Source organism: Gopherus flavomarginatus, chromosome 1, assembly GCF_025201925.1.
Source record: "Gopherus flavomarginatus isolate rGopFla2 chromosome 1, rGopFla2.mat.asm, whole genome shotgun sequence".
NCBI classification, from domain to species: domain Eukaryota; kingdom Metazoa; phylum Chordata; order Testudines; family Testudinidae; genus Gopherus; species Gopherus flavomarginatus.
The window spans coordinates 177562208-177589895 of NC_066617.1; the positions used below are offsets into that span (position 1 = coordinate 177562208).

General features: G+C 41.8%; 1 protein-coding gene across 6 annotated transcripts in view; it reads left to right on the forward strand.

The window, feature by feature from the left end:
• Positions 1 to 27688, forward strand: part of EPHA6 (EPH receptor A6) — a 917633-nt gene that overhangs the window by 461114 nt on the left and 428831 nt on the right. For all 6 annotated transcript variants that reach the window (XM_050957100.1, XM_050957118.1, XM_050957110.1 and 3 more), the window contains exon 4: positions 20898 to 21053. In XM_050957100.1, coding sequence (XP_050813057.1) covers positions 20898 to 21053 — 156 coding nt within the window. The remainder of the gene's footprint in view (positions 1 to 20897; positions 21054 to 27688) is intronic.

A 27688-nucleotide genomic window follows, 5' to 3' on the forward strand; every position in this document is an offset into this window, starting at 1 on the left:
TCTACAGCTTGTGACATGAAGGGGTAAATTGTCACTTGGGCCTTTGGGTTGATGAATTTGGGGTCGACGAAAGATTGGTGGATAGCTGACACTTGTGCCCCCGTGTCTCTTCACGTGGTAACCTTCTTTCCGCCCACTCTCAAAATTTCCCTTCGCTCCAAGGGTATTTGAGAGGCATCTTGGCCTGGGGATCTTTGGTGTGATGGTGGTGTAATGAACTGCACTCGGTTGGGGTTCTTTGGGCAGTTGGCCTTTATATGTCCCAGTTCATTACACTTAAAGCATCTTCCAGCTGACTGGTCACTGGGTCGAGGTGGGTTACTGGAGACTGGTGAGGTGGAATAATAGGGCGTCTGTGGCTTTCCTTGGGTTGTAGGTGGGGTCTTTGGCTGCCCTCGGTTGTAGGGTTTATTGTCGGTGTGCCCTCTGGGGTATTAGTTCCCCTTGACAGTAACTTTTTTCTTTTCTGCCACTTCCATCCATTTGGCTCCAATCTCCCCCGCCTCGATTACCGTTTTGGGTTTCCCATCTAGGATGTACCTCTCTATTTCCTCAGGAATACCATCTAAGAACTGCTCCATTTGGATCAGGAGATGCAGCTCGTCCATATTGTTAACCTTTGTTCCTGATATCCAGGCTTCATAATTCTTTGCAATGTGGTAGGCGTGTCGGGGGAATGACACATCTGGTTTCCATTTTTGGTTTCTGAACTGCCGACTGGCATGTTCAGGTGTTATCCCCATTCTGTATCTGGTCTTGGTTTGAAAAAGTTTATAATCGTTCATTTTCTCTTTAGGCATTTCAGCCGCCACCTCTGCTAAGGGTCCACTGAGCAGTGGCCTCAATTCTACCATGTACTGGTCTTCAGAGATGCTGTACCCAAGGCAGGCTCTTTCAAAATTTTATAAGAAGGCCTCAGTGTCATCACCTGCCTTGAAGGTGGGGAATTTCTTGGAATGTGGAACAACAACTGGCGAAGTGTTGTTAGGATTGGCTGTGTTCTGTTGCTTAGCCTATTCTAATTCCAGGGCCTGCCGGTGTGTCTCCCTCTGTGGGCAGCCTCTATGGCTGCTTGCTCTCTTTTGAAGGCTTCCTCTTTGGCTGTTTGCTCTCTTCTGTAGGTTTCCTCTTTGGCTGCTTGCTCTCTTTTGTAGGTTTCCTCTTTGATTTTTTCTTCTCTTTCTCTCAGTGCTATCTCTTTTTGTTTTATTTCTAGTTCTTGTAGTTTCTTTTCCATGTCTCGCTTGTGGTCTGCGTTTCTGATTTGTCCCTCTGCCCCCAGTCTTGCCAGTTCCTGTTTCAGGTCCTTGGTAGTCATGGTTCCTGTTTTCATGTGTTGGGGTGCCCTCTGGTGTTTACTGCCTGAACTGCTGGTTGTCTGCTGGCTTCCTGGGGTTGCTTAGCAACAGAGTCCTTTTTAACCTACTAGCCTCTCCGGAAAGAGTTAAAAAGCAAACGAAAACTCTTTTTCATTTACAAATGTGTCCTGGCTGGAGTGTGTTGCTGACCACTTAAGGCTGCTTTGTTTAACAAACGACCGTCGTTAAACCGTAATAGCCCTCCCTATGCACAACTAGAATGGAGCAAGGAAAAAAAAAAGTTTCTCTGGCTGCAGTTTAAAAAAAATAAACCCCTTCCCTCTGCTTATAACCAGCTAGCAGAGAAGCAAATTAATAATCTTACTGGCGTTTGGATTCTTATCTATCCCACTCAGCTGCCAACCATATCATAGCATTCCTTCTCAGATCTGAACCTTAGAGTTCAGAAAATGAGATACTAGCACCTGAATCCTCTAAGCTTAATTACCAGCTTAGATCTGATAGCACTGCCACCACCCTAAATTTAGTGTTTTGGGGCACTCTGACCTCCCCAGCCTTCCCTGTGGACCCCAAGAACCCAGATCCCTTGGGTTCTTAAAACAAGGAGATATAAACCATTCCCCCCATCTTTCCCCCTCTCAGAATTTCCCTCCCTGGGCTATCCTGAGAGATACTGATCCAACCTCTTAAATCAACATACAGAGAAGCATCTCCCTTCCCTTCCACAAAGAGGCAAACAGATTCAAGGAAAACAAAGAGAGATTTTATCTCTCCCCCTCCCGTCTCCCCCCCACCCGTCCTGGTGAGTTATCCCAGTCCCCTGGAATAACACAAGGGAAACAAGAAAAAAAAATCAATCAGGTTCTCTAAAAAAAGAAATCTTTTAATAAAAGAAAGGAAAAAGTAAAGAATTATCTCTGTAACTTCAAGATGTAAATATTACAGGGTCCTATAGCTTACAGACACCAGAAAGAGACTTTCCCCCCAGTACCAATACAAATCAAAATATTCCCAGCAACTACACATGTAAAAGTTAACCAGCCAGATCCACAATTGCAAATAGAGTAAAACAATCAAAAAACCTAAACCGCCTGTTTTTACTTACTATTAGAAAAGAAACTTAGAGAGCCTGTAGTAATGTCTGGTTTCTCTCAGACCCTCCGAGAGAAGAACACACAACAAACAAAGAACACACACAAAAGCTTCCCTCCGCCCAAATTTAAAAGTATCTTGTCTTCTGATTGGTCTTCTGGTGCGGTGTCCCGTTCCCTGCTTGTAACCCTTTACAGGTACAAGAGACATTAACCCTTAACAATCTGTTTATGACAGATGCTTTCCCCCCGGCTGAGGTGAGGTGAGGCAGGCTCTGTGGCTCTGGAACCAGTATCCTTTGTTGTCCCCCATAACATCCATTCTTCCCCCCCCCGCCCCACGGAGCACCCCCTCCTTTCTCCCTCCTCCCCAGGAGCATCCCTCTCTCTCTCCTTCCTCCCCTCCGTCAGGGATGGGTTGGGTGAGGTGCTGGGGGATAGGTGGGGGGGGAGGTTGCCTGCCTGCCTGCCTGCTGAGCAATGAAAGTGAAAATAACTCACTTCCTCGGCAGCGAGCCAGGATTGGAATGTCACACAGGGCTGGGTTGGGGTTAGCCTGATGTGTGAAAAATCAGGATAGGGGATTGGGGTAGGGTGAGCAGATACCCCTATTTTATAGGGACAGTCCCAATTTGGGGGTCTTTTTCTTATATAGGCTCCTTTTACCGCCCCCACCCCGGTCCTGATTTTTCACACTTGCTGTCTGGTCACTCCAGGTGGGGGTAATTGGTGCCTATATAAGACAAAGCCCCAAATATCAGGACTGGCCTTATAAAATCAGGACATCTGGATCTATCACCCTAGCTGGGGAGCGCCTCTCCCCCAGGCTGGCAGCTGCCAGCGATCCATCTCATCTGGGGGGAGCTGCACAGGGCAGGATGAGCTGCTGTGGCTCCATGGGTGACCTGTCCCTGAGATCAGATGCTGTGCTAACTTCACTATGGTCCGTAAGACTGGTGGTGGTGCCCATTGGCGTGTGATTGGACCTGAGGGTTTGCTGCTGCTGTTGCCACTCAGCACCCCAAGAGGTGGATTTTGGGGTCCTGCAGTTTTCCACCTATCTCCTCCTCTACTGCAGCTGTTGGACCAGCAGGTTGGGGGGTGAGCCAAGCATGAAAGCAGTACTGTGTTGCCATTTAGATTGTCATTTAACAACTTTGTTTGCCAAAAATTCTTGCTAACAATCCTGAATCCTATTTCAATATTTTTTTTAAAAAATCAATATCTTAGCCAAAAACAGAAAATTAAGTTGTTGACAATTATTAGTGACAGGTTTGGTTTGAGGCAGAGAGTGGGCCAGTTTTCATCAGAGAAACAAAAAATGTTGACTGACTTTCCTATAGCCTGTTACTCCTGATAAGAGCCCTCCAACAACTGTAATATACTCATCTCCTTACTAGTGTATAAAGCAGGGGTCGGCAACCTACAGCACACGTGTCAAAGCTGGCAGGTGAGCTGATTTTTAATGGTATGCAGTGGCAGGCTAAGCGGCTCAGCCCATCACTGCTCTGGGGTTCCGGCTGCTGCCCTATTGCCAGCTGGGATACCAGCCGTCAGCCCCATTCAGCACCTACTGCTGGCCTGGGGACCCCCAAGGAACCCCAAGCTGTCAGCGGGCTGAGCAGGCCAGCTGAACCACTCAACCTGCTGTCAGCCTGGGGTTCCATTCACTCAGCCGGCAGCGGGCTGAGTGGGCTGGTGGTGGGCTGAGCAGGGCCGGTGGGGGGTTGAGTGGCTCAGTCTGCTGCCAGTCTGGGGTGCCAGCAGCACTCAGCCTATTGCTACTCCGGGGTTCCGGCTGCCGGCCCCTTGCCAGTCAGGAGCCCAGCCGCTGGCCCCACTCTGCCTCCTGCCAGCCTGGGTGAGCAGAATCCCAGGCTGGTAGCGGGCTGAGGGGGGTTGGTGGCCGGGATCCTGGCTGGCAGGAGTTGGTGGTCAGATCCCCAGACCAGCAGTGGGCTGAGCAGGGCCTGGGATCCTTGTCTAGGGTTCCAGCCACCAGCCCCGCTTAGCCCACTGCTGGTTTAGGGTTTCATTTGCTCAGCTGGCAGTGGCCTGAGCAGGATTGGATTTTTGTATGACGTAACTAAATTCAACGAAATAGGAAAACAAGAGCAACTAATGACAAAGTGCAAGAACCTAGAGAGCCTCCTGAAGCACGGTGATAGTTTTGATTTAAATGGACTTGAACTGTACGAAGAATTGAGTACACTGTCATCAATGTTGCCACATGCAAAATCGGTGATGGACATTGTACAGTTTATTCATACCTGCAAACTTGTTGACATATATCCTAATGTGTACATTGCCACTCGTATTCTACTGACAATTCCTGTAACAGTACCATCAGGAGAACGGAGCTTCTCAAAACTAAAGCTCATTAAAAACTATCTCCGCTCTGCAATGAGTCAGGAACGTCTAACTGGTCTTGCTATTCTTGCAATTGAACAAGACACGACTTGTCTTTGTCATATGATGACATTATTACTGATTTTGCAGCCAAAAAAGCCAGAAAGATTGCTTTTAATTAAAAACAAATCTTTGTTTCAATACCTCTTCATATAAATTTCCAATAAAATTTTGATAAATTAAAAAAATTATATTATTTGCATCATTCTGTCATATCAGAATTTTTTCTAAAGTGCTGCTTCTTTAGTGCTAGTCCATCAGCATTACAGTGTGCTTTATTAAGTTAAACTGGTTTTAATAACGTGAATGTGGCAAGTTTTCCAATACTGTAAGCTTATATTTGTGTTGCTAAGAGCAGATCAGGCACAGGGGCACCAGTTTAATAATCTCGCCTAGGGCACCATAAATCCTAAGGATGGCCCTGGGTCAGAGCAGCTCTGATGGCTGCCCTGACTTAAAGCAGCCTTACCTTTTTGCTTGTGAGTTTCTCTGCAGTTTAGAATTGCCAAAGCACAAAGTGCTCTGGACATTCACCCTCCTTTTTGTGACAGTGGCTCCTTCTGCTGTGTCACATGCCTATGCCAGAGGCTGGGAGTATTGTCTGCGGAGCCTTATGCAATTTTAGTTGTGGCATTTCCTAACTTTTGCGTGCTTGATTTCACAATTTTAATGTTTAATTTTAATCATAGCTGTTGCATGGAATTTATATTTACAGCACTTAAAAATGTAGTAGGTGCCTCACAGTAATATATAAAGATGCAGTCCCTGTATTAAAGAGCTTACAATCAAAGTTCAGACATGATGTGACAAGGTTGGGTGAAAAGGGAGAAACATGAAATGGAGAGAGAAGGTTAACAATAGTAATATACCCAGGGTGCAGAGTGGAATGATGTGCAAAATAAATCTTGACTCTTCTACGAGGACATCCTAGTGTCCTGTGAGTGGGATGGTGTCCTGAACAGCAACCATTGTCCCAGCTAGTGCTCTCCCCTTATGTCTTCAAATCCTAGGAAACCAATCCTAGGAGACAGACTTTTGTGGATATGTTGAGAACTGTACATTTTCATACAGAATATTATAGGGATAGCGTAACAAAAGCAAGCATTATAAACCCAGGAAATTCAGAGATAAGGTTAAACTAAAAAATCCAAACGTTAAGGTATGAAAATGTACAGTTAAAACATCCAGACAACCTTAACTCTTCCCTTTAGTGGCACCATGCAAGAACCACATGATTGTTTGATATTTTAGTTTTTGTGGCCTCAGATTAGATTAATCTGAAAAAAGTTACATTATTTTTCCCCCTCCCATGTCATCATTAAGAGATATAGATGTATAAGATATGGGAAAAACTTACTTTAAAAAAATTTCTGAGCAGTGGTCTTTAATTGGGAATAGGACTGGTTCTTCCTCTATATGCATTTCTACTGAAGAGACTAATTAAAAGGTGATGTTCCAATGGTACTCATTCTTTCTTGAATCAAAATAGTTTTAAAATGTTGCCTGAGAGAACTACATTTTTCAACATGAAGTGGAATGTCCAACAGTGACTATATCCTCGGCATTTGCCCTGGATTCAGGGGCAATCACTGCTTTAAGAAACCTAACTTTCCTTGAACCTTCTAAGTTCTACGCTTATTTCTCATTTCTTGGGGGAAGTGACATGGTCGACAGCTGTGTACTGGAAACAGAAAGATTGCAAAGATACAATTGCTTTCTTTGGAAGTGATTTTATTTAACTATGGAGAAGAGAAGCCAAATTATATAGCAATCGCTAAGATCAGGATTTTTGAAAGAAACAAGTTGATCACCCAAAAAATCACTAGAGACACTTTAAATGGGCTTGACTTGCTGAAAGTGATGAACACACACATTCTGAAAATCAAGCCCCTTTAAGTGGGGCACCCAAAATCACTAGTTTCTCTTTTGAAAATCTTGACCCTAGTGATTTCTGTACAGTTTTGCTTTTGTTCTTTGTACTTAAATAAAATAATCACTCAAAAGTCTGGGTAAATTTAATTACTTATGAAATACCTGACACTTAATGCATCTGACGAAGTGGGTATTCACCCACTCCAATACATCTGTAAGTCTGTAAGGTGCCACAGGACTCTTTGCTGCTTTTACAGATCCAGACTAACACGGCTACCCCTCTGATACCTGACACTTAAGTAGACTTTTTTCATTTGTCTGGTTCTTCTCTCTCTTCCCCCATATGTGTGTGTATATTTGTTGAATTTTTATAGCTGCACTGCACACTCTCCCATGTTGTCTTGCTATGGTCAAATTATTTTAGTTTGTGAAAATAATGAAGTAGATTTAAAAAAATCACACAATAAAATGCATGAAAACTTAAGTGCATATTCCTCAATTTACAGAATCTCAAAATCACCTTTTCCCACACAAATAGCTGTTACAGTCACATTAGCTTCATTTCATATTCTGCTAACTGGAAAGTCAATCATGTATGGTTATTTTTAAAAAGAGGGACAAAATATTTGTATTATACTGTGAAGTTATTAATATTAATTGTATTAATAAATGTAAGTTTAATCAAGTAGACATGGTACCTCATTGGTGTCCCGTGGAAACAAATATGCTCTATTTCAAAAGTAAACCAATTATATTTCAGAGATTATTTATAACAAGATTGTCTGGACATTTAATTGATGATCACCAAGGCCAAGAATAGTGAAAAGGGGAGAGAGCTTTCTCATGGGCTGCTCCAAGACCCTGGAATAAACTCTCCTAGGAACTAAGGAAATCACAAACCTCACCCCACTTGAAGAGCAAGGCACATTTCTTTGACCTTGTCTCTCTGACATATAGCAGTATATGTGTTCAGATTTTTTTAAAATAAAATACACAACAAAACACTCCACTGCACACACTTCACCCCCTGCAGAAAGGATGAGAGAACAAACATATGACAGATATTAAGACAAGTTGTACTGGAAGTCGCTTAGATCCTACAACGATGAGTATATAAGAACCTACATATAATAGAGCAAAGCTGAAAAAACAGATTTTGCCAAGTGCTACAGGATTTGACCTGACATTGAGATAATGACTGACTAAATTAACAAAGGCATCAACACAAAAATATTATACACTAGAATATCAAAGATATATTTAAGAAAACTTGGAGGAACATTTTTCCAAATCTACTTAACTGTATGAAAGGTAATGTGAGATGGATTACCCAAAAGCAAATTGAATGTCCTGAATTATCTCAGTGGGAAAACAGGCACAGTTAAAATGATAAAGGCAGTGGATAAAGCAACTATCAAAAGGGTCTAAAACATCTCATATGAAACCAGATTATCCAAAGGATAATACAGCAGACAATTCCTCTGCTTTTGTAAAATTTATAAAAATTAAAAACCACCAATGGGCGAATTGTTTAACCAGATGTGAATCCAGATCCCCAACTGAAGGAAGGCTTAGCAGTGGCTGGAATGCTGAGTGCCAGTCTTCCTTGCAGACCTTTGAAAGGCTATCTATAGCTGGGAAATGACAAAGATCAGGTGTTGGTTGGACCCTAAGAGGAATGCTGCAATCAGCTCTGGTCACTGCGTAATTGTTGGACTGTATGTCAAAACCAAAGCCTAGAAATGTAGTTGGAGTATGTACTAATACACAGAAAGAGGTTGTTTTGAGTCACTTCAGCAACAAGCAAATTGTCATTCTTTGTTGCTAGCAAGATTTCTTAGTTTCAGTCTTAAACAATTTTGAGAAGTACCTGACAAAGCCCTTACGAAGTGCAGGATAACATTCATCCATGCTAAATAGTGCAGATCCTCAGTGTTTGATGAACTATTGAATTGTGTCTAACGTGACAGGTACTAATAATATTAATATCGTTGACTGCTCTCTTCATCTGTGTTCAATAGTCTGTTTGAGTTTAGATAAACCACCAAAGTTTAAAAAAAAAAGTGACCTGCATTCACTGCTCAAGTTATTATATTGGAAAAAAACAGCATTGAGTTGAACTGAAAAGAGTATTGGTATCTACCCATGATCTATTTTGTTATTTCTCATTATACTTTTTTAATAAATGGCACCAGTCAGAAATTGAAATGTCTAGTGAATGTCCGGAAACCAGTCACTGAAGAAGAGTAATGGAAAAGTGGAAGAGCAACTAATTTCATTTTCTTGTGTACAGATGCTCCCCAGGTTATTCAAACCCGGATAAGTTCCGTAAGTGGGTTGGTTTGTAAGCGGGTTGGTTTGTGTGTGTGTAATTGTTCGGTGTACGTCCCTGACTTCCGCAAGGCGTTCTTGAACGGAACACTTACGTAAGTCAGGGAGCATCTGTATATGACATTCTTACATGTTCGGGCTACCCAAATAAATACAAGAAATGACTAACCCTATCCAGGTTAGCTAAATGCTGGACACAGACCAACAAATGATAGTGAAATTTGGAAATTAAAATAAAAGCCAGGAAATGTGTGCAAGATAAGAAAATGTAGGGGAATAGCTGTATGCCTACTGAAAAAAGTATAGTCCCAACTCCCTCCTGGGAAGTAAGCAGGAAAATTAGACCAAGGGCCTAACTCTTTGGTTGTTCTTTTAGTGCCTCCTTTGTTGGCTCCTCGTTGTCATTTTTCCCATTCTTCATAGGGACCCCAGGGGGCTCTAATATTTTCTCTCTTTCTGCCATCTCTGTGTGTGATTTCATCCATTTACATGGCTTCACCTAACATCTATTTTTCAGCTCCTGACCTGACCCAGTCCCCAACACACAGCCCATTTCTCACGGCATCTCTCGCAGCACTGAATGAGGAACGGATAATGTGGAGAAAACAGTATATGGTGTTATAATTAGATTGTGTGGTAATGCATACACCCAAGAGAGTAGAATTAATGTAGCACAGTCTGTCTTAATCCTGGCATTTCCTAACTTTGAACAGTTTGATCTGCAACATTAACATTCTTTTAACATATTGTATCATATGACATATAAAATATGATGGGTTGTTGTCATCTCCCCAATTCTTTTGTATGTAGCTTTTAACTAGATCATAAACTGTTTGTGGTTGGGGTTATCTTCTTGTATAGCTAGACTGTGGTTAGCACATTGTGGGCATTACCGGAATACAAATAAGGTGAACTTTTTGTAAGATATTCAGATATTACAGGGATGAGTGCAGTATAAAAACCTGGAGAGAGAAAGCGAGAGCTAATATGCAACAAAACAAACGTGAAAATGGTACCTACCTGTCAACCTAATCATAATGAATAGTGAATTGGCTGTGATAAGAATTAAACACCAAAATGGACAAAGGGGGCTATGTGTTTAGTGACTATGGCAAATCTTGTGCTACAAAAGAAATAATTCAGCAATTAAACAGAACTCAAGAACATGACTGTTTTACCAGGATTACTGTTTAGGCAATGCTGTAAGATTTGGAAGCTAAAATGTCTCCAAAACTAAATGTAAAGGTTTTTTGAAAGATGAGATGATCACATCATAGTGTTTTTGCCATACAAGTGATTCATGTGAAAACTAACTTGGAATGTATCAGAGGGGTAGCCGTGCTAGCCTGGATCTGTAAAAGCAGCAGAGTCCTGTGGCACCTTATAGACTAACAGACGTATTGGCGCATGAGCTTTCGTGGGTGAGTACCCGCTTCGTCAGATGAATGTAGTGGAAATTTTCAGGGGCAGATATAAATATGCAGGCAAGAATCAGTCTAGAGATAACGAGGTTAGTTCAATCAGGGAGGATGAGGCCCTCTTCTCGCAGTTGAGATGTGAACGCCAAGGGAGGAGAAACTGCTTTTGTAGTTGGCAAGCCATTCACAGGGCTTGGCTACACTGGCGCTTTACAGCGCTGCAACTTTCTCGCTCAGGTGTGTGAAAAACACCCCCCTGAGCGCAGCAAGTTACAGCGCTGCAAAGCACTAGTGTAAACAGTGCCCCAGTGCTGGGAGCGCGGCTCCCAGCGCTGTAAGCTAATCCCCACGGGGAGGTGTAGTACCTGCAGCGCTGGGAGAGCTCTCTCCCAGCGCTGGCGCTGCGACCACACTTGCACTTCAAAGCGCTGCCACGGGAGCACTCCTGCGGCAGCGCTGTGCAGCTCTAAGTGTAGCCATACATTAAGTCTTTGTTTAATCCTGAGCTGATGGTGTCAAATTTGCAAATGAACTGAAACTCAGCAGTTTCTCTTTGAAGTCTGGTCCTGAATTTTTTTTTCTGCAGGATGGCTACCTTTAAATCTGCTATTGTGTGTCCAGGGAGATTGAAGTGTTCTCCTACAGGTTTTTGTATATTGCCATTCCTAATATCTGACTTGTGTCCATTTATCCTTTTACGTAGGGACAGTCCAGTTTGGCTGATGTACATAGCAGAGGGGCATTGCTGGCACATGATGATGTATATTACATTGGAGAACGTGCAGGTGAATGCTCTCCATCTGAGGGGTTGGAGCAAATGCTTTTGTAACTCAGCACTTGCCCTGACCGGGATTATTCTATCTACTACCCAAGATCCACAAACCTGGAAATCCTGGACACCCCATCATCTCGGGCATTGGCATATTTATACCTGCCCCTGGAAATTTCCACTACGTTCATCTGATGAAGTGGGTATTCACCCACAAAAGCTTATGCTAGTATAATTACTAGCACACACTGTCATTTCACTTAGATAAAGTTAGGCAAAATAAAACATCTACTGGCAATTTGGTGGTTAGAAAATATCCTGTGTGTTAACAAAGATTATTTTTGGAATAATCATCAAATTGGAATGCTTTTTCAGACTGCAGTTTTTCATAGTTTAAGATGACTAAATTGCATGAACATACATAAAAAGTAACTTCTGAAAATGACAGACTCCATAGGTATTAATTGAGGAACATATTAAAGGAATGCAAACATATCACAAGGGGCTGATTGGATGACTTCCCAAGATCTCTTCCAGCCCTACATTTCTGTGATTCTATAATAGTAATAAATGTGTTAGTCTCTAAGGTGCCACAAGTACTTCTGTTCTTATAATAGTAATTTTGAAACATTCTCAGGATGTCCAGGACTGTGAGTCACCTTGTTACCCCTCTGCCTTCAGTGAGAAGAAGATCTCCTTTTACTTAACTATGTGTTAGTCCCTGACACCACCAGTCTGTTAGCTACCTGGACAATCTCCTCAGGGCTCTGCCAGTACTTACTTTGCCTTGCAGGGTAACAATAGGTTCACCCAATCCCTAAGCCCCCTTGGAGCATTCCCCTGCAGCATCCAGCTCTTAACCTCAGGAAACTCACAGAAATTAGCAAGTAAACTGTCCCCAGAGCAACAGCGCACACACCAGCTTTTTGGGGCCAACTGAGGATCAGCGCCAATATATCACAGCATTGAGATATATTTATAATGAAAACAATCACAAGTTTATTGTCAAAGGTGAAAATTTAAGAGACATTGAATAAGGATAGTTGTGGAAACAGAAATGGTTACATATAAAACACGTCCTAAAGTCTAAACTTTAACAGGCTAAATCCTCGTTTAAAGTAGTTATCTCATCTATATATAAGAACAGCCATACTGGGTCTGACCAAAGATCCATCTAGCCCAGTATCCTGTCTTCCAACAGTGGCTAATGCCTGGTGCTGCAGAGGAAATGAACAGAACAGGTAATAATCAATAGATCCATCCCCTGTTGCCCATTCCCAGCCTCTGGCAAACAGAGGCTAGGGACCATCACTGCCCATCTTAGCTAATAGCCACTGATGGACTGATCCTCCATGAATTTATCTAGTTCTTTTTTGAACCCTGTTATAGTCTGGGCATTCACAACATCCTCTGGGAAGGAGTTTGACAGGTTGACTCTGCATTATGTGAAGACATACTTCATTTTGTTTGTTTTAAACTTGCTGCCTATTAATTTCATTTGGTGACACCTAGTTTTTGTTATGAGAAGGAGTAAATAACACTTCCTTCTTTACTTTCTCCATATCTGTCATGATTTTATAGACCTCTATCATATCTTCCCTTAGTTGTAAAGTACCAATCTTCTTATTAATCTGTCCTCATAAAGCAATCTGCCAGCATGTTCAGCCAACATGGCTGGGATTCCCTTCTCATGACTGCAAAAAGTGCTGTCTTTTTTGCTTCTTCAGTGAAGGATAAAAAGGTGTCCTTATGCCTTCTTCTTATATGCCGAAAGTTCATTGTTTTTCCCCCAGAGTCCGGATGACCCCAATGGTTGATTCCCTGGTGTGCTGCTCCATGTTTGCCTTCACATCCTCGTGTTGATCTTGTATACAAATGATTTTCCAAACAGTTCCAATGGTTTAAAATGCTTATTTTACATGAGAACCAAGGCAGACTGGTGAATATACATCCTTTAGTCAAAACTTGCTTGTCAATCCTGCTTTGACTCAGACCTTAAAACATGTTTTCCACATTTGAGGCAAACTTTAAAATTGATGTAATGTATTTTGCATATCGGATTCCTGTATAGGAAAGATTTGTGTGCTTAGCTTGACTTTTGAAACACACACAACCAGTTTCCTGTTAAAAGATTCTGGGAAGTTTAGTCCAGCAGTCATTTTGTGTACTAAGTAGTACTTCTGTACAACTAGAACTATCACTAGAGAGTATACTATGGTGATCTTGAGCACAATTTAAGGCCTTGATGCAGCAAAGAATTTAAGCACACAGCTAACATTAATCCATGTGAGTAGCCAATTTAATTCAGTCCCTGGCTGAACTGGGTCCTAAATGCTCAGATATAGATTATACATTGCACAGGCTTCTAAAACTGTGAACATTTTTCTGCATCCTGATTTTTTTGGCCTGCAAAAACTCTCGTTTGTGATGACAACCAGAACTCCAACTGGTATTATCTAATTTGTTTATGCATGAGCACAGTTTGCACAATCAGGTTAGAGTTTTTACATGCCCCAAAACTCACAAAAATTGTCTCCACAATTTTGAAGGTGCAGTTGAACGCCTTATAAAAAATGGGTCCTTAATACAATTTTCCTAGGTTTGTATATTTTGTTTGTAATTTTTACAACTGCAGTTGACACTGGTCCTCTGCGGCCTTAGAATCTATGAAGATATTTTTAGTCTACCATGAACTGTCAAGTGCTACATCACCAAGGGTAAACATAGTTTGGCTACAGACAATGGGGAGAACATGGATGGCTTCTGTGCCAATTTAGCAGTAGTCACTTGCACACTACAGAGCGCTAGAAAGGGAGCGCTAAGGGAAAATCTAGATGCCTTTTTTTTTCAAAGGTGCAGAAGGATTTGCTGGCAACGATGCTCATGCCCTTTTTTCCATTTTTCCCACCCCTAGCGCCTTTGGAGGCTTACACAGACATTGTCTCTCAGACGATGAAGCATAATTTAGTCCTCAGACACCAGAGAATGTATTGCACCAAATCCTGACTAATTTTAAACTAGATCAAATCATAGCTCTGAAAAAAATGTTATCAGTTTGTCATCACCAGTAAAATCCAAGGTCTGACTCTGAAATGTTAGAGTGTTCTGCTTTCTGTTTTTTGTCACCTAACAAGTGCATGTCCTGTCCTCCCCCACCCCCATACTCAGGGCCTGGGTCTGCTGTCCTTTCACCAGGCAATGGGAGGTTCTTCTTCCGTCCATGCTAACTTTGCATTCTTATCTATTGATCAATTTTCTTATAAACCTTTACAAGCGCATTGATCCTTTTATTAGTCACTATCTCTGTCTGAAATAAACTTGACCAAAATTTTCTGCTTTCTTTGCTGGATTATGCTAATGAACACCAATGTAAAATCAAAGATTGCAACATAGTAAAGAAAACCGTATATATCACTAAAATCATTTCATGGTTTTTCTCCTGCTGATGAGTTTGTTAAATGACTTTTTAAAATCCTTGGTTGTAATTCTAATCTTTCTAAATCCTTCGTGGAAATAGTTAAATTTGTAGCAAATATTTAATCTGAAGGTGAAATTCTGCCACTAAAATCTGATATTTGCAAACAGAATCTAAGCCTGGATAAGTGTAGCAGCTGAAATGCTTTATTTCAGATTCTGATTGCATATGCATTGATTTATATAAGAACCATCTTATTTCTTTTCATCTTGAATTTGGCAATCAGCATTCTCTAGAGTTCAATTACTCTGAGTTTGTGATCATTTGGAGATTTTCAGCATATGTTATCATATCATAGCTATAAAGCACTGATCCTTATTTTAAAGTATCCAGTAACTCTGACTGTCTTATTTTATATTTGGCCTTGGGGTTTGTCAATAGTTTTGTAAAATTAACCAAAAAATCCTTCTCTGCTATCTTTTTCTGCCTTAGGGTATGTGGTATGTATCTGAATTTTCAGATACATTTGCTTGGTTTATCAGTATGAACTGAAATGATTCTTTTATTCACTTGACTATATCAATCTGCCATTATCTTTCCTACCTTTGTGTGAGTGGTAAATATGTTCATTCTTTTGTCTGTATATATCATATCAAAACAAAACCAAAATTGTGTTTAATAAATAAAAAGTACACAAAGCAAACCAAGAGCGCAAATAAAGACCCAAACAACCCATTGTGTTTGTAACTGCAGTCTTTGTACTCTTTTCCCATACTTTTTCCCTTTGTTTTTGTCATCTTTCATCTCACTCTAGGTCCCAGGCCTGCCACTGATTCTGTGTAACCACCTGCACCCACACAGATCCTTTTGGAGGTCAAGGTGCTCTGTGCAGACACATGCTGTCAGTTGCTGGATCAGAGCTTTAGAACGTGAGCTCTTCCGTGCTATACAAATAATAATCACCACCACCACAAACTTATTTAAATAGCAACACCAGCACTCGTGTCAGTTACTGCAAATCCTTCTCTCTAGCCTTGACAATGCAATCTTGCCCCACTTGGATCCATTCAAATTGCTGCTGCAAAGGTCTCTTTCCAAGCCCCTTGCTTTGACCATGTCACCCTTTTCTTCAGATCTTTCTGCTGGCACCCCCTTCTCTATCACATCTAAGCTAATCGTCTTTATTTTTAAGGCCCTTCACAATCAATCCCCTTACCGATCATCTCTCATTCGCTAATGAGCTGTTGACCCTTGCTTCCATCATCCCCTTGTTATATTTTCCAAAAAGCACCTTCATGCTGCCCCTGAAGTTTAGGAGGAGCTCCTCATCAAAAGCTACAAATCTATCTCATTATCCACTTTCAGATTCCTCCTTAAAACTCTCCTTTGCCATGATGCCTACAAAAACTTGACAACTGTTAGATTGCTGGTGTGCTGAAACCTCTGCCTTTATCATGCTGACTCCTTGTACTCCCCCATCACTCTGTCCATGGCCATCTGTTGTTTCTTGTCTTATACTTAGATTGTAAACTCCACACGGCAGGGACTGTCTTTTTCTTCTGTATTTGTACAGCACCCAGCACAGTGGACAAGGCTCCTAGGCACTACGGTAATATAAGTAATAGTATGAATTTAATAAAGACACCATCTATAGTCCACTTCTGTCATGTGCACTGACTAAAAGGAAAACAGGCTATAAATGGTCTGATATCACTTTTATTAATCCAGAGTAATGGAGAGAATACTGTATCTTTTTTATGTTAAATTAACCAAAGATAAGCATCTCTCTGTTGATGTAAGGTAAACTGTATGACCCCATTTCCATTAGTAACTGAGCATCTTACAATCTTTAATGTATTCTCTTAGCACCCCGTGAGGTAGGGAAGTGCTGTCATCCCCCATTGTACAGATGGTCAACTAAGAGACTAAGAAAAGCCCAAGGTCACACAAGGAGCCCTGGTGTTCTGAGACCTACAAAGGCACCCTACCTATGGGAATATGTTTCCTCAGACAAACATCATGCTTTTGCCTCCTGTGATCTCTTTAAGTGCAGAACTTCTCATTCCGGTCTTCTAATCATTAAAATACTTTCTAGTCACATTATTCTTGTGGCTAATCCTGTGTGCATATTACAGGTAGCTATACAAATGCAAGAGTTGAATTTCATTTTTCTGTATCTAAACCATTGGAAGATTTGGGATGTGAAAAGATAAGCGCGTGCACTTCCCACCCTGCAAATCTTAGAGTTGTAGAGGTCATTGCATCCCAGTAATGATCATAGCAGTATCAGACCCTAGACCTTTCTTTCTAATGCCAAGACTGCCAAGTTCTCTCCTCTCTTGTCTCCATCACCAGAAGTACTTTTTTTTTTTTTTGTGACTGCAGGAAGGATTATCCAGTTATGCAGAAAGGAGGAGAGAAGACACTGGATGTGGTTTAATAGGCCACTACCTTTTCCTAAATGTCTGAGAGTACCCAACAGATAAAATTGTATAGTGCAGGTTATTCCATAATCATTTACATATTCTTGGTAGGCTATTGGCATCCTACCCCCTTCCCCATCCTGGTCCCCAACCCACCCACTGCTGGACCTTGCCACCCTTATTTAGTTAAGCGGGGCTATAAAGTAGGGTTGCCTCCCTGCCATATTGGTCATAGGCACCTCGAACCCTCCTGCCCCCCCATTTACGCTCTTTTAAAGAATGCCTCTTTTAAATCCTTTCCCAATCCGTTTGATATGATCACTGTATTCATTCTCTGTGAAGTACCTGCACTGGACACAGGGCTTTCATTCCCCAGATGTTGGGCGTAAATAGTCCCCTTATCTTCTGGTCACCTGCGGGGGCTCGGTCAGCATCCCCACGCTGACTTGGGATGGAGCTGCCTCCATGTTGCAGGTAACTCACTGGTTCTCTAGCCACCCTCAAAGTGGGCAACATACCTTCTCTGCCATGCCCGACAAAGGTCCCTGCAGCTAAATTTGCAATGAGGTCATTCTTCCTTAAAGCTAATTCAACAGGAAGTAGGAGAGGCACCTACGAAAATGGTTAAAGCTGTTGAGCTCAAACGAAACTCTTAAAATTGCACTTGAAAAATTTGGTTTCTCATACATAATTAATTGTTGCCTTTTCCAGGCCCCTCTCTTTCTGTTCCCTCCCTCCCTTTCAGCCCCAGCCACTGAAGAGCTTCTCTTTGTGTCAAGCCTATTTGACTCAGCACAGGGGACAAGACTGGCCTGTAGGATATGTCACATATTACTTGATGATCATTTGAAAAACTCAATATGAACTGACCATGCAGCTCTAAAAAGCATAGTCACTAGCAGTCTTTACGTATTTGTAGAGGACCTCATTCTTAAATTGTTACTTTGGTAAAATCATTGTTTCTTATGACTGGAGAACAGAAATGCTTTTTAGCTTTTGTGGCAGGGTAAAGCAGATATGCCTGAATGTGTCAAAATCAGAAGAAGGCAAATTAATCCTTAAAATGATATGTGTAACAAAGACTTTCATGGTGGAGAGGTTGGAAGGAGTGTGAGACTGTGCACAGCACGTACACGTTGTAGTTAGTCTGTGTTCTGTTATCTGAATGGGAGTTTGTAATGCAGTGACAGCAATAAACCAGTCAGACAGGTGTGCAGATTCACATGTGCAAATTTGGCTGTTGGCAGGAGAAGGAAGAAAATCTGCCCTCACAGAATAGGTGGTATGAGTCTGAAATTGGTTTCAAAATAATATTGCAGAATAACAGCCTGATGGATTTAATATGAGGCCGTGTTGGATTCTTTTAAATGAATTGCTTGCGTGCCATGGGATCGCATTAAGTCGGTTACCACAGTACTTTGACTCAGATCCTCAGTGCTCCAAAGCGTGGCTTGGCAGACCTAGGTAGGAGGGGAAGGTGACTTTAAATCAACCTTGTACTCCCCGCAGTCCTTGGGGCCAGTTTGTCTTCTGACAAAGCAGCCTCAAGGTTGCTCTAATTTGTTTTGGCTTATAGTGCTATAATTATATAATATAATGCTTATAATGCTATAATTATAATAGCATCCTAAGGGCTATAACATTCATCAGAAGTTGGCCCCTTATGCCTTTTATTCTCAGGAGGCAGGCCTAACGCTAACTCTAGCCACTCTACACAACCTGAGCATTCCCTATTATAAGAGCCCCATCAGTCATAATAAGGCAGTTTTGACCTGTTGATAGCCACAAGCACTAGAGGGTGAAGCCCTACAGTGCAAGATCATGGTCAACTTTTACACAACGTTTGCGTGCCTGCCTGAAGGATACCTACAATAGTCTTTTCCCTACACTGATGAGAATTGAATTCAATTAAAGCAGCCTCAACAATACCATTATAATAACATATAAGGGAATATATATATATATACACAGACACACATACACACACACACACCCTTAGTTCTCATTAATTGGGTTTCTCTTGTACCTTTGGTGGCTTATTTAAGATTTCTCAGTAGCATTGTTCGCTTTGGGCCTAAGATAATGTTCCAATGTAAATAGCCAAAACTAAAAAACAAAACCGTGTTGAAGTCAGACATATGTTATAGTTGCACTGTCTGGAGTGGTTCACAACTGTTAGTGCCTATTCAGGACAGAGAGTCAAAAGCAGGGCAGACACACCAAACCGGTGGTATATTCTATAATTAGATTTAAGCAACCCAGTAACAAATGTGAACTCTTGGATCACTGTAACAATCTTACCATGGAGTCACAGACAAGCCTCGTGGGCTCGCCTGTCTTACCACCCTGGCAAGCTGGACTTAGTGATCAATGGTCATTTACACCAAAAATCACAAAATATTCAGGTTGCTCCCAGTCCCAAGAGACCAGTTACTTACCGGAGATCAGTTTGTATCCTAGATTTCACACTAAAAGGCAATGCAGGTAGCTAATCCCAAAGTAAACTAATGATTTGTTAACTAGGAAAAAGAAATGAGAGTTATTCACAGCTTAAAGCAGGCAACACATATACACAAATGAGTTCGTTCTCTGGTTCCAAAAGGTGACAGAGATGTTGTTCTTAGGTCCAATCTTTGTAAGAGTCCAAACAGCAAAGAGATGAAAAATCTTTGTCAGCTATTTTTATTTCCCTCTTCTAGCATTCAGACCGATGGGACCAGGCTTTCTGCATGTACTTCTCAATGGGTGGATGGGCTAATCAACAAAGCTTTTGTCCTACAATGGCCCACTTAATTTTGATAGCCCTTCTGGATAGGGAGGGGCAGCCACTCTTGCCATCTGAGTTCACAAGTTCAGAGCAGGCATTTTTACAATTATAAAACAAACACATTTTATCTTGTAGCATGGAATACAGACATTTCCAGTGAGTTTAATGCATTCAGCAATTTACAAGGATTTCAGAGAGTCTAAACACTAAACACATCCTTACAAGCCTAACACCTATCTTGAACAATACTAACAGCTGATGAGCTGGTCTGGTTTTCAGCTATGAATTTGTCAGTGTCCAGCTGATGCTTACAGACTTGGCAAAAGCTGGCACCTAGTTTGCCAGCGTCACAGTTACCATAATGAGAGGAATTTTGTTAGGGTCCTAGCCTGGGATTTAGGAGACTGGATTCAATTCCCTGCTCCACCACAAACGTCCCATGTGAACTTTGGCCAGTTATTTAGCATCTCCGTGCTTCAGTTGCCCATCTGTAATGGAGATGATAACACATCCCTACCTCGCAAGGATGTTGTGAGAATAAATACGTTGCCGACTGCAAGGTGTCCAGTTACTTCAATACTGGGGACCATAGAAATACCTTACATGGATAATGGCCTACACCACTTTTTCTCTTTACTAACAGATGGGACTAGAGTACATCATACAACTTGTTTCTACACTGTGTGATATTACCAGAGACTTCTGTATAATAGAATCCTAGAATATCAGGGTTGGAAGGGACCTCAGGAGGTCATCTAGTCCAACCCCCTGCTCAAAGCAGGACCAATCCCCAACTAATAGTTACCTAACTGCAGGGCTGACTAAAATCGAGCTGTAAATTGCTGAGAGCTGTTTGTCTCTTTTCATTGTTTTGCTGCCTGGAGTTCTGAGACTAGTGATTTTTTTTCATTCAGTCCATATACCTGTATGTTAAGCCAAGTACAGGATTAATACTCTGGTTATAATGTATTCTGTATCTAGATTACAGAGAAAAGGAAGGTGCATTGGAAATGCATTGAACATATTGTATTTATGAAAGAAGCCTACTGATAATAATGAATAATTGTTTTCCTGTTTTTACAGCTTGCAGGCCAGGATTCTATAAAGCATTTGCTGGGAATATAAAGTGTTCCAAGTGCCCTCCGCACAGTTTAACCTATGTAGAAGCAACTTCTGTCTGTCAGTGTGAAAAAGGTTACTTCAGAGCTGAGAAAGATCCACCAACTATGGCATGTACCAGTAAGTTTGATCTGTACCAGTGTTTGAAATTCCCCTCATTTTCATCTTCTTTATTTTCACATAATAAAGATGGCATCTCTGCATGCCAATATTGTGCTCTATCCCTCTAAAAGAAAACAAAGGAAAATGTTTTCCTTAATTACAAATCAAACAGCAGGTTTCTCTTTAGGCTTAATGCTCCTAAAAATTATTTTAAAAAGTGTCCCAGCTTATAGAACATTTTTTTGTTTGTTGGTTGGTTTGTTTTGTTTTTTTTTTAAAGAAAAATTACAGAATATGTAATTTCTTCCCACAGATAACAAGGTTGATGTTTGAGTAGCAATATATATTTCATCGGTCAAAAAATAGCTTTGCACAAAAATCCTCAAAACACCAAGGACACATATAAAGCTGAAGACAAAATTGGTAGTACTTACTCCTTTCTTTCCTCTAGCTTAAATAAAAAATAACTATCAAACAAACATCATCCTGACAGATTGGCATAAAATCTTAACTATCCAAAAAATCCTAAAATGAAGAGGGGGAGGGAAGATGCATTCAGTCACACACAGGTAGAATTAAACCCTGTAGCATTTCCACTTCTTTCAAAAGACAATTAGATCTTTTTATATAGCTGTGATAATGAAAATGATTTAGTTTTTTCAAAATTTAAACAAAATCCTGTAATGTCTGACAGGAAACAAAACTGATTCATGAAAATCTACAAGCAGAAACTCTGACTACAGAAAGACATTTTTTTTCTCATTGGATCAATTTGCTCACATCTGGAGACAATATAAAAATATAAATTTTCCTTGTCAGTTAATAAAATAGTTCCCCTGGATTTTCATTGTTGGTTCATTATTCACTGACATTAATTTGTTGGTCCCAAAGTAACAATATCTGTTCTATCTGAGAGCATAGAACCAGCATCAGGAGCACACTATTTAAGTATAAAATATTATTACTTTCCTTAATGAAGACAAGTCTGGCTTGACTTGGCAAAATTTTCTAAGACCTCAAGTCATCTGTGAAGAAATGCCTTATCTCTATTTAATACCCGGTAATGATCTGATTCTTTCAAATTGTGTTTGTGCTACAATCAACTTGTCATTAAGATAATTCTGTGAATTTTCAGCACATTGAACATTAGATGTACAAGAAGCTTACATTATTATTTAAAAAAAAAAACTCACAAAGCTAGAGCTGTTTTGCAAACTTCAAACAAGTTATCATTCAATTATTGTGAAATAGAATCATTTAAGTATAAATAAACTTCAATGTATTGAAGAGAGAAGAGAGAGAGAGAAATGGCAGAGTTTTGAATGTTGTTGCATTCTTATCAATTAAAAACATTTTTGGATATATTGAGTTGAAATCAGTTATGTCAGAGCCAGAAATTAATGAAGAAGAGATATTATCTGCATATAAGAGAGGGTCAAAGTTAGAGGACAAGGACAGAACTGAGAACAGAAGGTGTCTAGTGGTCAGAAGAGTATGATTAGTTAGACAATGGAGAATGTAATAAAGCAATATGCTTGATATTGCAGCATGCTATGCCAGATGATCAAGGAAAATGTCATGTTTGACCATATTAAATGGTCACTATGTACGTAAAGTCTAACATATCACTAGAGTGTGATTAGAAAAAAAATCTGTCTTTTTCAAGATCAAGGGCATTTATGCTTAAATTAAGTATCTGAGTCTGAACGCATCTCTTATTATGCTGTGCTTACATAATTTGAAATACAGCAAACTGCATCACCGCTCACAAAAAACAACCCAAACAATATTCTTTATATTAATACTTGTTAATAATAATGTAGGAAACCACCATTATCTTGAAGATGCAAAATAAAAACAAAACAAATTCTTTATTTTATTTATAGCACCTATACTCTTAATTATATATGTATTTAGTTACTATTTACCTTCTCTCTCTGACCCATTCTACTGTATATAATAATACTTTGTACAGACAATAGTGCTTTTCATTCATGGACCGCCAGAGCACTTCAAAAACTTGAATTAATGAAGATGCACAATATCCTTATGATATGGGTATCATTCCCATTTTACAGATAGGTAAACAGAGTCATAGAGGTTAGAGGAAGAATAAGTGGCAGGGAGAGGAATAGAACCTAGAATTCTTAGCACACAGTCCCTTGCTCTAATCATTAGGCAACACTTCCTTTCTGGTTTGTAAATTGAATTTGGCACTCAGTCTCAAGTTGCACTATTTCATAGACTATCAGGGTTGGAAGGGACCTCAGGAGGTCATCTAGTCCAACCCCCTGCTTAAAGCAGGACCAATCCCCAACTAAATCATCCCAGCCATGGCTTTGTCAAGCCTGACCTTAAAAACCTTTAAGGAAGGAGATTCCACCACCTCCCAAGGTAACCCATTCCAGTGCATATTTAAATGTATGTATTAGTTATTATAGTGAGGGGCTCAAGGCACAAAATTCAGATCCCAATTCTGAGCATTTCAAAAATCTCAAGGTGAAATCCTGTCTGCCAATGGGAGTTTTGCTGGTGACTTCAGTGGGGCCAGGACTTCACCCTGAATGTATTCAGATCAGGTATGGTGTTCAGTTTAGGGCTGTCATAAACAGATGGTTAAGGGTTAATATCTCTTTTACCTGTAAAGGGTTAAAAAGCTCAGTAAACCTGGCTGACACCTGACCAGAGGACCAATAAGGGGACAAGATATTTTCAAATCTTGGTGGAGGGAAGTCTTTGTGCTTTTTGTTTTGTTCGTTCACTCGCTCTTGGGCCTAAGAGGGACCAGATGTACACCCAGGCTCTCCCAATCTTTCTGAATCAGTCTCTCATGTTTCAAAATTGTAAGTAATAGCCAGGCAAGGCAGATTAGTCTTATGTTTGTTTTTCTCAACTTGTAAATGTTTCTTTTTGCTGGAAGGATTTTTACCTCTGTTTGCTGTAACTTTGAATTTAAGACTAGGGGGTGGGGTCCCTCTGGTCTATATGAATCTGAGTACCCTGTAAAGCATTTTCCATCCTGATTTTACAGAGATAATGTTTACTTTTTTTCTTTCTTTAATTAAAAGCTTTCTTTTTAAGAATCTGATTGATTTTCCTTGTTTTAAGATCCAAGGGGATTGGGTCTGAACTCACCAGGGATTGGTGAGGGGAAGGAAGGGGGGAATGGTTAATTTCTCCTTGTTTTAAGATCCAAGGTGTTTGGATCTGTGTTCCCCAGGGAAGGTTTTGGGGGGAACAGAAAGTGTGCTAGACACTAAATTCTGACTGGTGGCAGCGTACCAGATCTAAGCTAATAATTAAGCTTAGAAGTGTTCATGCAGGTCCCCACTTTTTGTACTCTAAAGTTCAAAGTGGGGAAAAAAACCTTGACAAGGGACAAGACCCATCTTTAGTTGTGGATAAACAGGCTGATCTTCTGAATTGGCTGATACTAGGGAGGGGGAGCACTTTCTTTTAAATACTATTTGGTCTTAATTCCAGTTATTCTCTCTTATTTGGTCTGTGGGTCTATTTGCCCTGTCTCTTTCAGCAAACTGTTTTACACCCAGCTGGACCCTTTCCTCTTCCCGTTCTTCTCAGCTGTGTTCCTTCTTTAAGCTGTGCACTCGCACAGCCGCCCAGGAGTGAATGAAGTGAAATGCACTGAAGTGAAATGCACGCTGTTCTGCAGCTGCATTGTTCCTGCCCTCTGCTTAGGGCTGCCAGGCGTCCAGTTTTCAACCGGAATGCCCAGTTGAAAGGGGACCTTGGCTGCTCCAGTCGGCATCACTGACCAGGCCATTAAAAGTCCAGTCAGCAGCACAGTGGGGGCCTGTGGCTAAGGCAGGCTCCCTGCCTGCCCTAGTTCTGCGCGGTTCTGCCGAGTCCCTGCAGCCTCTAGGCTAGTGGTGGGCAGCCTGTGGGCCGCATGTGGCCCATCAGGGTAATCCACTGGCAGACCACGAGACAATGTTTAGATTGACTCTCTGCAGGCATAGCTGTCCACAACTCCTAGTGGCTGTGGTTTGCCGTTCCTGGCCAATGGGAGCTGCGGGAAGTGGCGGCCAGCACATCCCTGCAGCCCGTGGCCTCAGGTTGCCCACCACTGCCCAAGGTGCTGGGGCAACCAGGGACTGGGAGGCTCTGTGCACTGCCCCAGCCCCAAGTGCCATTTCCACAGTTCCCATTGGCCAGGAACCGCAACTAATGGGAGCTGCGGGGGGGGGGGGGAGCAGCACCAGTGGGTGCGAAGGCAGCACACACCGTGCAGAACCCCCTGCCCACCCATGTGCCTAGAGGCTGCTGGGACCTGGGAGATGCTTCCTTAGAGCTGCGGTAAGCACCACCGGGACCCCACACCCCCTCCCGCACTCCAACCCTCTTGCTTGGAGTCCCCTCCCACCACCCAAATCCCTCATCCCTAGTCCCACCGCTGAGTCCAGAACCCGAATTGTAGTCCTCACCTCCTCCCACACCCTAACTCCCTGCCCCCCAAACTCCTGATCCCCGTCCCTACACCCAGCCCTCCCCCTCCACCCCCACACCAACCCCACGGCCCAACCTGGAGTCCCCTCCCGCACCCCAAACCCATCATCCCCACCCCAGAGCCCCCACCCCTAGCCAGAGCCCTCACCCCCTCACATCCCAATCCCCTGCCCTAGCCTGGAGCCCCCTCTTACACCCCAAACCCCTCATCTCTGGCCCCACACCAGAGCCTTCATCCCTAGTCCAGAGCCCATACCCCATCCCAACCCCCTGCCCCAGCCTGGTGAAAGTGAGTAAGGGGGGAGGAGCAAGCAGGGGGTATGGTCTTGGAGAATGATGGGGCATGGCAGGGCAAGGGACCAGGCAGGTATGTTCAGTTTTGTGTGATTAGAAAGTTGGCAACCCCACCTCTGCCTTGGAGCCCCTCGCCAGCTGCTCCTGGGACCCTCCTGCTTGGTGTACAGAGCGAGGAAAGAAGTGTCTGCCTCCCCCCTGCCCATGTACTCCACCTCTGCACAGTGGGGGATGGGGACGTGGCTCAGGAGCGCCTTTAAAGAGACAGCGCATGGTCTCTCATAGACTTCCCCAGCAGCCAGAACAAACACACACTCTGTCTCCGTCTCTCTCTCACACACACACACACATACACTGTGTCTCTGTCTCTTTCATACTCACCTCCCAACACATACTGGTGGTGGTGGTGGTATTATTACTTCTTGGTACTTCCTGCAATGCACATAAATATTCTCTGTAATTGTATTCTTACGCTTAAATTTAATTCTCTGAGTAGTGAGTTCTAAAATGCCTAACCTGTCCTGGCTGAAGTAATTATCCCTATGGTAACTTTTTAAAAATATATATTATCTAGTTTTTTTGTTTCTACGGTGGCGCACATCTGCACATTACCTCGATATTGGTGCACATAACAAAACTCATTCCGCACATGGATGGAAAAAATTAGAGGGAACATTGCTTCCCAGTAGGCCCTGCATTTCTCCCAAGAAACTGTAATGTGATCAGGGCCCAAGTCAGAATCTTCTGGTGAGGTGAGTACCTCGGTCACTCTCTCTTCCATTTGCCCTAGTACTGCAGCATCAGATCAGGAAAACTCTCCTTATCCCACTGCTACTGCTTCCTGGGGACAGAAATGCCAAAAGATGCCCCATGGTTGTGCATGGAGTATTCCATTGCTATTAATTCTGCAGCTGAACTTGAATGGCCAAATATTGCACACATTCATGCTGTCTGACTATTTATAATCGGTGCTTACTGTTAAAAAGTCTATTTTCCAGCCAGTTACCATGATATTTGAGATACCATATTTTCCCCCTTACATTTCTGCTGCCTTTGATTTGCTCCTCCCTAGCAGTTATTGCACAAAGGAGTGCAATTCACTTCCTCCTCTTAGAGCCTGAGTATTAGAGATCTCTGCAGAGCTATTATGAGGTGAAATCCACTCCACTTTACAACCCAGTATCATGGTATGGGGTGCTATCCAGGCCCACTGCATTCCTCACATGGCTGATGATCCAGACTGCATACTGGAATAGCTTCTGCAAGCAACCCTCCACACGAGTAGCATGGGGTACTGTGACCACAATCAGATCTATGGCTCCCACCTGTAGCCTTCTGTGCCAGTCTGGCATGGCTGGTGCAGAGACCCATGCTGCCTTTTGTGATGTTTACATGATTGAGCAGTTTTTGTTCATTTTCGTGATGTGTTTCACACAAACAGAAGTAGGATAGTATTTTCTTATGAAGAAAATCTGATATTTAGTATTAACAATAATTAACTTTATTGTTCATAATCAGAACAGTCATGATGTTTGCTGAAAGGAGAGAGTGAAATAAATCCTTCATTTTCACCAATTCATTTATTTCCCATAAAAAACCCCACACAGTATAAGGAAATCCCTAAGAGCTTTGCACACAGATGTCTGCATAAGGGTTATTGCTGCCAAGTTTTTTCAAGGTGTCAAATAATCTTTGTATAATTTATAAATGATAACAAAGCAATCAGAACACATTCATAAAAGCCCAGTGACACATAATTTAACTGAATGTGAGGTTTAGAATTAATTGTCTCTTTTTGTTCCAATTTCTAAATCTTAGTAAATGATTCACTGCATGTCATTACAGCTTAATATTTGCATGAAATCACAGTTTAGCTGGCATAATTTAATAGC